Source organism: Thamnophis elegans, chromosome 2, assembly GCF_009769535.1.
Source record: "Thamnophis elegans isolate rThaEle1 chromosome 2, rThaEle1.pri, whole genome shotgun sequence".
NCBI classification, from domain to species: Eukaryota; Metazoa; Chordata; class Lepidosauria; order Squamata; family Colubridae; genus Thamnophis; species Thamnophis elegans.
In genome coordinates this window covers 166,689,903-166,702,511 of record NC_045542.1, presented here as the reverse complement: position 1 = coordinate 166,702,511, position 12,609 = coordinate 166,689,903, and the positions used below count along the sequence as shown (strand labels likewise).

Genomic DNA, 12,609 nt, shown 5'->3' with positions numbered 1-12,609 from the left:
CTATGTGGACTTCAACTCCCAGAATTTTCCAGCCAGCATAGGATAACTGGCTGGGGAATTCTGGAAGCTGATGTCCATGTATTTTAAAACTGCTAAGGTTAAGAAATAGGCTATTCCAAAGGGCAAATCCCACCTGTGAAACTACTTTTTGTTTCTCTTCTGAGTATCTGATGGGGAGGGTGAACATTATATGCGTCAGGATTCTGATGCTCAAGAGTGCAGAGAAGAGCAACAAAAGATGATTGAGGGAGTAGAGGCTAAAACATATAAAGAATGGTTGCTGGAACTGGGCATGGCTAGTTTAATGAAAAGGACTAGGAGTGACATGATAACAGTATTCCAGTATTTGAGAGGTTGCCGCAAGGAAGAGGGACAATCAAGGAGAAAAGCAGCCTAGAACTGAGGAGAAATTTCCTGACCGTGAGAATAATGAATCAGTGTGTAACATTTTAAAACATCCAACATTTATGCTCACTAATTTGACAGACAACTCTGATGTACAAACAAAGGATTATTGAATTGCATTTGCAAAGGCAGGCCTCCAAGTCCCTTGCCAAGTTGGATTGACACTGCAGGTGTCATAAATGAGCCTGTTGCTGCCAAGTGTCCAAACGTTGATCATGTGACCACGGGGATGCTGCAATGGTCATAAGTGTGAAAAACGTCCTTTTTTTAGTGTCATTGGATGTGTTGGCCCAATCCAACATTGAGTTAATTTTACCCAATGCAATGAGGCATGAATCACGTTCCATATCATTCCAGTCAAAATGCCAAAGGACACAGAACTTGACAGACATAAAATCTTACTTTTGTATCAGTGGCACTCTCAAAGGGAAACACAAACAAACTGGATATTCAAGACATGATATTCAAGATTGAAAATTATGGAATGGTTATGAAATCTTTGCTAAAACAACAAGGGGGAGGTGACCTAAGACTTTTGTACCATGGCTTTATGGGATAAAAGCTTGCTGAAGGTGTGCTCAATGTGGATTTTGAATCAATCAATCAATCAATCAATCAATCAATGAATCAACTATCAGAATAGAACTAGAAGGGGACCTTGAGGTCCTCTAGTCTACACCCTTTCAAGTAGGAGATCCCATACTATTTCAGGCAATGGGTTATCCAGTCCTTTTTTTTAAAGAACTCCAGTGATGGAGGATCACCCACAACTTCTGAAAGCTACCCCATTCCGCCCCCCCCCCCCAGCCTGACATGCGCCGTATGCCTCCTGGACCGAGTGAGCAAGTGAAAAATCCTTCCAGTTTTTGGGACGTTAGACTGAATTTCACCCCTGCTGGAAGTGCTCAGAGGACTGTCGGCCAACAGAGTCCTAGCAGAATTTCCGCCTGCAAGGGGGCCATCTCCAGCACTCCGCTGCCACCGCTCCTTTGCCTCTTAGGCCCCCCTGCGCCCCCTTGCCTCTTAGTGCCCCCCTGCTGCCCCTTGCCTCTAGCGCCCCCCCCCCTAAGTCATCCCACCGCCCACTTTGGGAACCATTGCTCTAAAGGGAGATGAGAAAATTCCTTCTGACTCTGACTTGTAAACTGTGGCAAATGCTGTGTAAAACCCCCAGTGGATGTTGGTGGGGTACAAAGACTTTGAGAGAGATTTCCTTGTGTTAGATTTCAATTTGTGAGAAAATTGAAAATGTTGAGGTGGAGATTCTAGCCCCCATTTTGTCAATGGGCCATTAAAATGCCCCAGCTAGTCTATTCTACATAACAAAGTTCTCCCCTCTTCTCCCCTCGCTCCAAAATGGTGAGATTAAGGCATGATAGTATTAGCCCTTTACCCATCTCACCATAGGGCACCTGGGGAAGTGGTAATGCTCAACCAAACTTGGACTCAAAGCACAGTTTACAGAGGTGCCCCTGTATGGCCCCATGGGAGCCTGACAACCAATCAGAATATAAGCACAGATTTAAAGCTCAGAGAGGGTCTTTCAGCATCTCTCACTCTCTTTCTTCTTCCACCCACATCTTGAAGGAGGTGATCACCTTTTTCCACGGCATCTCAAGCCATGTGGTCCTGTCCACCATTAAACCATCTTTCCAAGCAGCCTCCATGTTTCCAGTGTTTCTTCCCCACTTGGAACTGAACCCAGAAAGACATTTCTTCCACAATTCTTAGTCTTTTAGGAGATATGCTGGAAGTTGAGGACTGCCCTGTTAGGATCAGTGAATAAGGCAGCCTCCATCCCTTCTCCAGTAACTGGGCTTCATCCCCTTCCTCTCTTTCCGTTTCTCTGGCTGACTCGGGGTTGGACTAGAAGATCTCCAAGGTCCTCCCAACGCTGTTATTCTTTTAAAGGGCGATCCCCTCCCCTCATCCCCCTCCTGGGCTTCGTCCCCTCCCTCTCCCCCCCCCCCGTTTCTCTGACTGCCTCAGGCAAGAAGCTGCCCAGCTCACCATCCAGCCCGGGGGGGGGGGGGCGGGGAGCAGCAAGCAGGGGGATCCCCGACTGGACGACGTTCTCGGCCCTTTAGGGAATGGAAGGAGCTGGACGGAAAGAGGAGGAGCTATAAGAGTTTTCCAGCTTAGGCTCTGGAAACTTTTGGCTGGGATGGTTCCGGGGATCCACGTGAGTGGCCGGGAAGGAAGGAAGCTTAGCCCGCGGGGATGCGAGGAAAGCGGATCTTTTCCTGCGCGCATCTCTTGAACTAGGAACAGAGCCGCGCTTCCCCGAGGGTGCCAGGTAAGAAGCTCCCTCCCTCCTTCTTCACATCTGTGGAAATGCTTGGACAGGAGACCTTCAATGCAGCTTCTTGGCTGCTGCTCAAATCGCTCCTGCAGTCAACCAACGTTCTCCTTGGGGAGATTAATAAACAACAACAACAACTAATGGATGAGCTATAAGAACGTGCAGCTTGGGATCTGCCAATTCCTGCCTGGGGTCGTTTCCGGGAGAGAGATCCACGTGCCTGGCCGGGAAGGAAGGAAGCGTGGCTGCAGCGATCGCGGATCCTTTCCTGTGTGCATCTCTTGGGAAGCGGAAGTCGGACGAGGAAGAGAGCCGTATGTTTCCCATCAAGGGCCAGGTAAAAAGCTCCTCCCTCCCTGGGAAATGCTCGGACTCTTCAATGCAGCTCATTGGGGCGCTGCTACGATCCGCTCCTGCATCCCCATTTTCTCCTTGGGGAGATGATGGTAATGATGATTGTTTTAACTGGCCATTCCTGATCGATACCCGTCACTTTTCTCTTGGACTGTTTCAGATCCAGGAGGCTTGGTGTTCAATGGCTGGGAAACCGGCGGCAGAAAAGTGGGCGATCCTTCCCAGGTGCTGTTGTTTCGGGAGTTGCTCTGGACTAGCCTCCTCCCGAGAGAGCATCGGGTAAAGGCTCCTTCTGATGCCCTTTAATTCTCTTTGCCCTCGTTTCTTTCATCCCTGAATTCGTTTTCATTGCTGCCTCTGAATCCAATCCTTGTCCTTCCTCACCTTTCCGTTTCACATAGTTACATAGTGTCCAATGTTCAAGTTTGTCAAAATCCTTCTGTTTCTTAAGCCTATCTTCTGGAGTGTTGCTATTCCTGCCAGCTTGGTGTCATCTGCAAATTTGATGAGTTCCCCATTTATCCCCTCATCCAGATCATTATGAAGATGTTTGAAGAGTACTGGGCCTAAAACAGAGCCTTGGGGTACTCCACTGCATATCTCCCTCCACATAGATGCAGTTCCATTGAGGGACTACACGTTGAGTGTGGTTGGTCAGCCAGTTATGAATCCATCTGGTGGTGATGCTGTCTAACCCACATTTTTCTACTTTGTCTAGTAGTAGGTTATGGTCTACTTTATCAAATGCCTTGCTGAAGTCCAAGTAAATTAATCGACGGCATTCCTCTGGTCCACTAATTTTGTCACTTTGTCAAAGAATGCAATAAGATTAGTCTGGTATGATCTGTTTTTGACAAACCCATGTTGGTTTTTTGGCTATTACTTTATTACTTCTAGGCATTCACTAATTCGTTGCATGATTATCTTTTCCAAAATCTTCCTGGTATTGCTGTCAGGCTGATAGGTCTGTAGTTTCCTGGATCTATTTTTTTTTCCTTTTTTGAAGATGGGAACCACTTGCATGTAATTCATTGAAGTGTTCATTGTTAGGAATATTCATGGAATACGTGGTATTTTTTCCTTCTCCCTGTGTCAGGAATTGGTAGCGCTTGAGGATGTAGCTGTGTTTTTCTCCGTGAACGAGTGGGCCCTGTTGGATTCTAAGCAAAAAGCCTTATACCAAGAGGTCATGCTGGAAAACAAGAGGAACATGGCCTCCTTAGGTAATGGATTCTCTTAAGATATTTATATTTACAGTAGTAGCCAAAGGTCAAATCTTATATCAACAAGCATAGAGCAATGTTTTGGGCAAATGGGAGTTTGGAAGAATATTGATAAATATTCAAATAGAGCAATGGTGCTTGATCCCCTTTACACCTAAGTTTGTCTTAACCTTTTTTCCTTTTTCTGTTGCAAGCAGGTGATGGATGGGAGATGGCGGATTCTGGCCAAGAGGCAGTAGTAGCTTTCCCAAAAGAGAAAAAGGAAGTTTCAGAAAAGATGGATGGAAAGCAAAGTTGTGAGGAAAACCTGTTAACGGTTGAGCTGGAGAATTATACTAGTTTCCCATATGCAGATAACAATGTCTTATTGGACACAGATGATTGCCAAGAAAAAGAAGTGTGTTCAAGGTGTGGGAAAACACTTCGAGATGGATCGGAATTATGTGACTTTTGTGAAAGCCTTTCTGGCGAGAAACAAGATGAAAGCAGGCAGCACTCCAGAAGGAGCCCTTCCTCCTCCTTACATGAAAGAATGCAAGAAGGAAGAGAAATGTACAAATGTACGGGAGTGTGCAGAAGGTTTCGGTACAAGCCGCTCTCTTACATTGCATAAAAAGACTCACAAAGCAGAGGATCCACACAAAATGTCTGGATTGTGGAAGGACCTTCAGGCAGAAAAATCATCTCAATTCACACAAGAAGGTCCACGAAGAGACAAAGCAGCATCAATGGATTAATAGGGGAAAGTCCTTCGAAAGCAGAGCCTTCCTTACTTCCCACCAAAGCATCCACAAAGAGGAGAAGTTGCACAAACGCAGGGAGGGTAGAATGATGTTTACTTGGAGCAATGAACCAAATTCCCAGAAAAAAAGCCCCACTGGGAATAAGTCATGTAAATGCCTGGAATGTGGGAAGAGCTTCCGCTCTGCAAGTCACCTCACTTACCATAATAGGATCCATACAGGGGGAAAGCCATATCATTGCACAGTGTGCGGAAAGAGCTTTGCACAAAAAGGCAACTTCAATTTACATAAGAGGATCCATACCGGAGAGAAGCTGTATAAATGCACAGAATGTGGAAAATGCTTCAGGACCTCCAGTGCCCTTTCTCACCATAAGAGGATTCATACAGGGGAGAAACCATACAAATGCCTGGAGTGTGGAAAGAGCTTCAGTAAATCCAGCCACTTAACTTCCCATAGAAATATCCACAGTGGAGAGAAACCATATCAATGCACCAAGTGTGGGAAGCGCTTCAGTCAAACAAGTCACCTTAATATCCATAAAAGTCCCCACATGGGTGAAAAGCCTTATAAGTGCACCGAATGTGACAAATGCTTCACCAGTTTGAGGTCCCTCACTTCCCACAAAAGGCTCCACACTGGGGAGAAACCATATGAATGCCGCATGTGTGGAAAGAGCTTCAATGCAAAAAAAAGCTGTATCCTACACAGCAGAACCCATACTGGGGAGAAACCATATCAGTGCCAGCAGTGTGGAAAATGCTTCAGTGATTCTGGAGAACTGACGATCCATAAAAGGATTCACACAGGGGAGAAACCCTTTAAGTGCACAGAATGCAGCATGAGTTTCAGAAGAAGTGGTTACCTTTGTAGCCACAAGAGGATCCACACTGGAGAGAAACCATATACATGTCACGAGTGCAGAAAAAGCTTTAGACACAATAATTCACTCAGGAGCCATAGAAGGCTTCACTCAGGGAAGAAATCCTATAAATGCCTGGAGTGTGGAAAATGTTTTAGTGAGAGTGCCCAGCTTACCTCCCACAATAGGATCCACACAGGAGAGAAGCTGTTTAAATGCATCGACTGTGGAAAGAGTTTCAAAGACGGGAGAAATCTTATACTGCATAAAAGAATCCACACAGGGGAGAAGCCATATCAGGGTGTAGAGTGTAGAAAGAAACTCAGAACCGGGAGTGTCTTTAATTACCATAAGAAGACCCACAGCATGAAAAGATGATGTAAGGCGTAAAAATCAAGCTAGGGTGGGGCAGGGGGATGTGCCTCACACGCCCCGCACCCGTTCACCTGAAAAAAAGCACCTTTGGAATAAGACATTCAGACAACCTTAGGGTGCAGAAAGCTGGCTTAGACATTGTATAGGGAAGATGGTGAAATATTTCAGGAGGAAACATTGCAACCTAAGTGGTGAGGTGCAGAACTGGTGTTGACAACCATCCATATTTCCCTAATGTTGGAAGGAATCAACAGTGGATCTACAACTACACCCATGTGGAGAAAGTCAGAACTGGGATGACTAAAGAGAAATGGGATCTTCAGTGAGCACTTCGCTGGGACAAAGTGACGGAAGAGAATGAACTATTGAACCAATACAAGGCTCGAGAGTTTTGTCATAAGTAATAAGTGGAGGGATGGCGCTAACATTGGTTGTGTTTCACTGATCTCTAGTCTGAGATATGATATTATGTTTTTTTTAATTAATACCCAATGTTACACAGTAGTTAAAAGGCTACGTTTATACAGTTCAGATATAGGCTGTTTTTTGTCAGGAAATTGGACAATTTAGGGAACCAGCATTAGAATATACAGGCAGCCCTTGACTTTAACTAATTCTGTTTCTGAATCCATCTGTATTAGTACATTATATATCCTCTTTATATGCATTAAACTTTGATCTCTTATTTGTTTAAACAAATTATCCTCAACTTGGATAAAACCAATTTTTTGATCTATTTTCCTCCTGGCCTGTAATTGCCCATACTGGAACCATGTTTGAACTACCTTCTCCTCTTTTAATACCTCTAAAGATGTTAGTTGTAGGACCCCCCTCCCTTTCCAAAATGAGAAGCTGTCTGTAGGTAGTTCTATCCCGTTTTTGTGCTATATTCATATTTTCAATTGCACGTCTAGGAATTGCCCACATGGGTATCTTGTCATTTAATTTATATTGGTATTTTTTCCAGACCCGCAGTAAAGCATTTCTTAAAATATGACTTTTAAAATTCTTATCCAATTTTTTGTTGAATAACAGATAAGCATGCCAACCATATACCAGATCGTGTCCCTCGATATTCAGTATTCTATCATTAGTTAAATGAGTCCAATCACTAATTACAGATAGCGCCACTGCATCATAATATAGTTTTAGGTTAGGTAATTTCAAGCCTCCTCTCTTGCGTACATCTTGCATTATTTTCATCTTTACCCTCGGTTTCTTTCCTGCCCATACAAATTTGTTGATACCCTTCTGCCATTCTAAAAGATTCGCATCTTTTTAAAGTATAGGTAACATTTGGAAGAGAAATAAAATTTTTGGTAAGATGTTCATTTTCACTGCCGCTATTCTACCCAGCAAAGATAAGTGCAATTTCTCCCATTGTTTCATCTCTATCTGTATACTATGCCAAAGTGGTTCATAATTATGCTTATATAATTTCCCATTTGAGGTTAAAATATTAACCCCAAGATATTTGACTTTTTTGACTACCTCACATCCTTTTTTTAAAAATTATTTTAATTTTATCAAATTTCATATATATATTCACAATTATATGATCTCATAACTGTTATTAATAATATATATTTATAACAATTTTTCCCTACTGTTGACAATATACTTGAAGATTGCTTTTTTTAACATCCCATAGATCCATCTTGTCTTACAACGGTCCTACTTCTTCTTCCCCCCTCCCTCTTTCCTTCCCTCGTTTCTTCTCTCCTACTCCCCTTCCCTCCCTCCTTCCCCTTCCCTCCTTCCCTCCTTTCTTTTCTCCTTCTCTCCTTCCTTTCCTCCTTCTTTCCCCCTTCCTTCTCTCCTACATTCCCTCCTTCCTTCCCTCCTTTCTTCTCTCCTTCTCCTTCCTTCCCTCCTTCCTACCCCCCTTTCTTCTCTTTCTTCTCTCCTTCCTTCCTCCTCTCCTTCCCCTCCTCTCCTTCCCCTTCCTCCCCATTACCCTTCCCCTCTTCTTCCCATTCCTCCCCTCTTTCCTACTCTTACATTCCCTCCCATTCTTCCTCTGCCTTTCCCTTTCTCCTATTCCTCTCCTTTCTCCTCTCCTTCCTATCTTTCCTTCTACTCCTCCCTCCATCCACTCTATCTGTTGTTGTGTTTACATATTCTCCTCTTCAGGGGATGACCTGGTTCTCTCCCCCCCCCCTTATTTGAAAATTATATAAAAAAGGCAAGATTTACAAAATACAAGATACAAAAATAGATAACCTCACATCCTAGCATCCCTCCTAGTTCTTCCTTTTGTTTAGTATTCATATTTATAGCTAATATTTTTGTTTTTCCTAAATTTATTTTAAAACCAGACACTTGACCATATTAATTAATCGTATTCATTAAAACCATACTGGATTCCTGCGGTTGTTCCAATATTATGACCAAATCATCAAAGCGCGGACTCTGTATTCTTGCTGCCTAATCTTGATCCCTTTTAGACCATCCAAGCCCCGTATTTTATTCAACAATACTTCCAAAGTTATAATAAACAATAGTGGGGACAAAGGACAGCCCTGTCTTGTACCTTTTCCAATTTGAAAAGGGTCTGTCAAGCTTCCATTGACTATGATTTGTGCTGTTTGCTGTTGGTATATTGCTTTAATTGACTGTAAGAAGCTATCTCCTATCTGCATTTTTTGCAATATCTTCAGCAGAAATTGCCAGTTAACTCGATCAAAGGCCTTCTCAGCATCCAAAAATATGAACGCAGCAGGGATCTGGTTGTTCTTTCCCAAATATTCTAATGCATTAATAATTAATCTGACATTACTTTTCATCTGTCTCCCCTGTATAAAACCTGTTTGGTCGGTGTGTATCAATTGTTGAATAACCAGCATTAACCTATTTGCTAGTATTTTAGTAAAAATTTTATAATCTACATTAAGTAATGAGATAGGTCTATAATTTTCTGGTTGGGTAGTATCTTGATCTTCTTTGGGTATCAAAGATATAAACGCTGTCTTCCAAAATGGAGGCACCTTACCTTCCGTTTGAATCTTGTTAAATAATTCTCTAAGAGGTTCTACCATTTCTAACTGTAAGTTTTTATAGTAAACCGCTGTCAAACCATCTGTACCTGGTGCTTTCCCTAACTTTAGTTGCTTAATTACCTGCAAATTTTCCCCCGAGGTTATTGGTTGGTTCAATTTTTGCCTGTGCTCTTCTCTAACTGAGGGTATTTTCTCTTTATCTAAGTATTTGTCTATATCTAAACCATTAATTTTATCCCCTTTATACAATTCTGTAAAAAATTCCTGAAATGCCTTTTGAATCTCCTGTTGAAACACCTCCTTCCCTCTATAAATCAGTTTAGTTATATTTCGAGTTTTCCTTTTTTTCCTAATCTGATACGCTAACCATCTGCCAGGTTTGTTTGCGTTACAGAAAGTATTGTGTTTTGCATATAATAAACTAGTGGCTACCTGGTCAGAGATCAACATGTCAAATTGAGATTTTAATATGGTAATTGCTTCCTTAACCTTTGTATTGCCTGGATTCATTGTTAACTCCAACTCTTTCCTCTTAATTTCCTCTTCCAATTCTGTTCGTTTTAGCCCTTGTTTATGTCTATGTATTTTATTTATATTCATCAGCACTCCTCTCATATACACTTTGCTTGCATCCCATACGAATTCCATAGGTGTACCCTTATTCATATTCAAAACAAAATATTCAGATAACAATTTTTTACAATCATTAATGTACTTTTCATATCTGAATAAGTTTTCATTCAATCTCCAAGACCTTCTTGCCTGCACTGCCCTTCCCAATTCCATCCAAACTGGGTTATGATCCGAAAGGACCCTAGGTGCAATCTTTGTCCTCTTCACCCTAGAAAGCAAATCATTAGTGATTAGTATAAAATCAATCCTTGAAAAGGATTGATGTCTATCAGAAAAGAAGGTGAAGTCGTATTCCTCTGTGTTTCTTTCTCACCAAATATCTCTCAATTCAAAGTCGTCCATCATGTCAAAAAAAGGTTTGGGTAGCTTAGCTCGCATTTTAATATTTGGGCAAGATGTCTTCTTATTTCTTTTAGTGTCTATCACACTGTTCCAATCACCCAGTAGTATACAAGAGCTATAGTCCCACTGTACTAATTTAGCATGAAGATTTCTATAGAATCCGTCTTGCTGTTGATTAGGAGCATAAATTCCCAAAAGTAATGTCTTTTTCCCTTCTAAGATTAGATCTAGCGCAATATATCTTCCAAAGGGATCTGCTTCAATTAGTTCAGCTTTGATGTCTTTTCTTAAGTATACAACTATGCCATTTTTCTTTTGTAGCAGAAGCTACAAAATGTTGACCAAGTTTTGACTTAATCAAATATTTTGATCAGTTGATTTGATATGAGTTTCTTGGAAACAAATTATATCATTCTTAAACTATTTAAGATAGTGAAATATTTTCTTTCTCTTCTGTGGAGAATTCAGTCCATTGATGTTCTATGTTAAAATCTTAGTTGTCATCTTTGGTTACCTGAAGCTTTTTTAGAGCCTCCTGCATGGCCTGTTTAACTTTTGGCCTAGCTCCTCCCACGGCTTCTGAGCTTGTTGCTGTAACTCCATGATCGATGGCCGGTGATTGTTGAGGTTGTTGCCTTTTAGCTTGTTTTTCCATTCGTCTGGTAGTCATATGGCTGGGTCTTTGTTCCATGACACCTTGCCCTTCTGGAGAGGGGAGATGGTACATCTTGTCTGGTAGTTGTGTGGTTTGCTGTCTGTCTTGTCCTTCTTGTGGTCTTTCTCCAGATCCAGATGGTGCAGGGTGTCCCGCCTTCAAAATATTGTGATAAAAATCTCGAGCTTTCCATATGGAGTTGAGACGATATCTTTGCCTGTCAAATGTAAGTATAATACCAAATGGCGCGTCCCATCTGTACTGTATCTGACGGTTTCTGAGTTCTTCCACTAAAAAAGCATAGTCTCTCCTGGCTCTTAGCATTTGAGGTGGTATTTCTTTCAAAACAGTCAAATCCTGGCCCCCAATTTGGAGCTTAGTGTTATAAGACTCTTGTAATATCATGTTTCTGAGCTCTCTTGTAGTGAAATATATAACTATATCTTGGGGGAGTTGCTTCTGTTTTGCCACCCAAGAATTAACGCGATAAATTTTATCGATCTGACAGTCAAAGTTAGACCCTGGTCTTCCCACCAGACAATCAAAAGCTTCTGAAAAAATCTGTTTCAAGTTCTCCTGTTTATCCTCACGCAACCTCTTACTCTTAATGCCAGCTCCATCTGCCTGTACTGTATCATAATAATTTCTTTTTCAGCATTTTCAACTTTTTGTTGCACCACCTCAGTTTTGGATGTCAAATTGGTATTAGCTCGTTAAGATCCTCTAGACTATCTTCAATTCCAGAAACATGTTCAGTCAATACAGTTACAAGTCCCAGCATATCATCTTTCATTTTAGCAACCCTGGTATCAATTTTTTCATACGTATCAGCCTTAAGTTCTTTTATCTCCTCTTTTATCTCCTCTTTGAACTCTTTCAGTTTGTTTTCCACTTTGTCTGTCAGTTTGTTTGTCAGCATGTTATGAGCTTCACTCAGTTCTCTCAGGAAGAGTTCTGTCGTTAGTAACTCTCCAGTAGGGGGCATAGAGGGCGGTGGCTGTGACTTTGTACCAAGTATTGGCGATGTACTTCTGGGGGCTGAGAAGGAGGGCGGCTTCAGATTAGGATTTGGTTTTGATGCCATTCCAAATTTTATCTTCAAGCAATTAGGAAAACTCTACTGGCCTGCTATACAGTTGTGGAATGAGGTACTTTTCTTTTTTTTATAAACTTCGTAGGACTTTGCAGAAGTTTTCAAAAAATAAGCATTATAACGAAACAGTTCAGCATATTCACCACTGTTTTGACTGTCTCTATATTAGCAAAGAGTCTTTTAAAACTTTAAAAGTGAAACTAATTAATAAAGATCTGTTGGCCAGCTGTGAGGCAAAATAATTCACTCCCTTTCTTTGAAGTTTTGAAACTCCGTATAACTAGATAAACATTGTTACTCAGCAATTCAACTGACTCGTCGCCATTTTAGATGCCTCTTTAAATAGATAAAATAACGGAAGAGGATCTTGTAAAAAAGAAGCTAGGATTTAAATAAACAATTAATGCTCTCGCATACGAATTCTGCTCGTTTTGAAATCAAGTAATTCAATCTTTGAACTGAGTGGGAGGGAAGTTTACTTTGAGCTGCAAAGCAGCTGGAGAATTCCAGCACGGAGCAGTTCTGCCTTCAGCTGGCCCCCCTTCTCTTCACAGACACAGAAGCTGCAAAGATCAGAAAGGCATTTGCTTGACAAAACTTCTCTCCTTTCCCTTCTTTTCCCG

At 41.7% G+C, this 12,609-nt stretch overlaps 1 protein-coding gene across 1 annotated transcript; it reads left to right on the top strand.

Moving 5' to 3' along the window:
• Positions 1-947: 947 nt before the first annotated feature.
• Positions 948-6,267, top strand: LOC116502546 (zinc finger protein OZF-like). The gene is made up of 4 exons (XM_032208426.1): positions 948-977; positions 4,158-4,284; positions 4,482-4,692; positions 4,902-6,267. Exons 1-4 carry the CDS (start codon positions 948-950, stop codon positions 6,265-6,267), a joined length of 1,734 nt encoding a protein of 577 aa, XP_032064317.1.
• Positions 6,268-12,609: the final 6,342 nt, after the last annotated feature.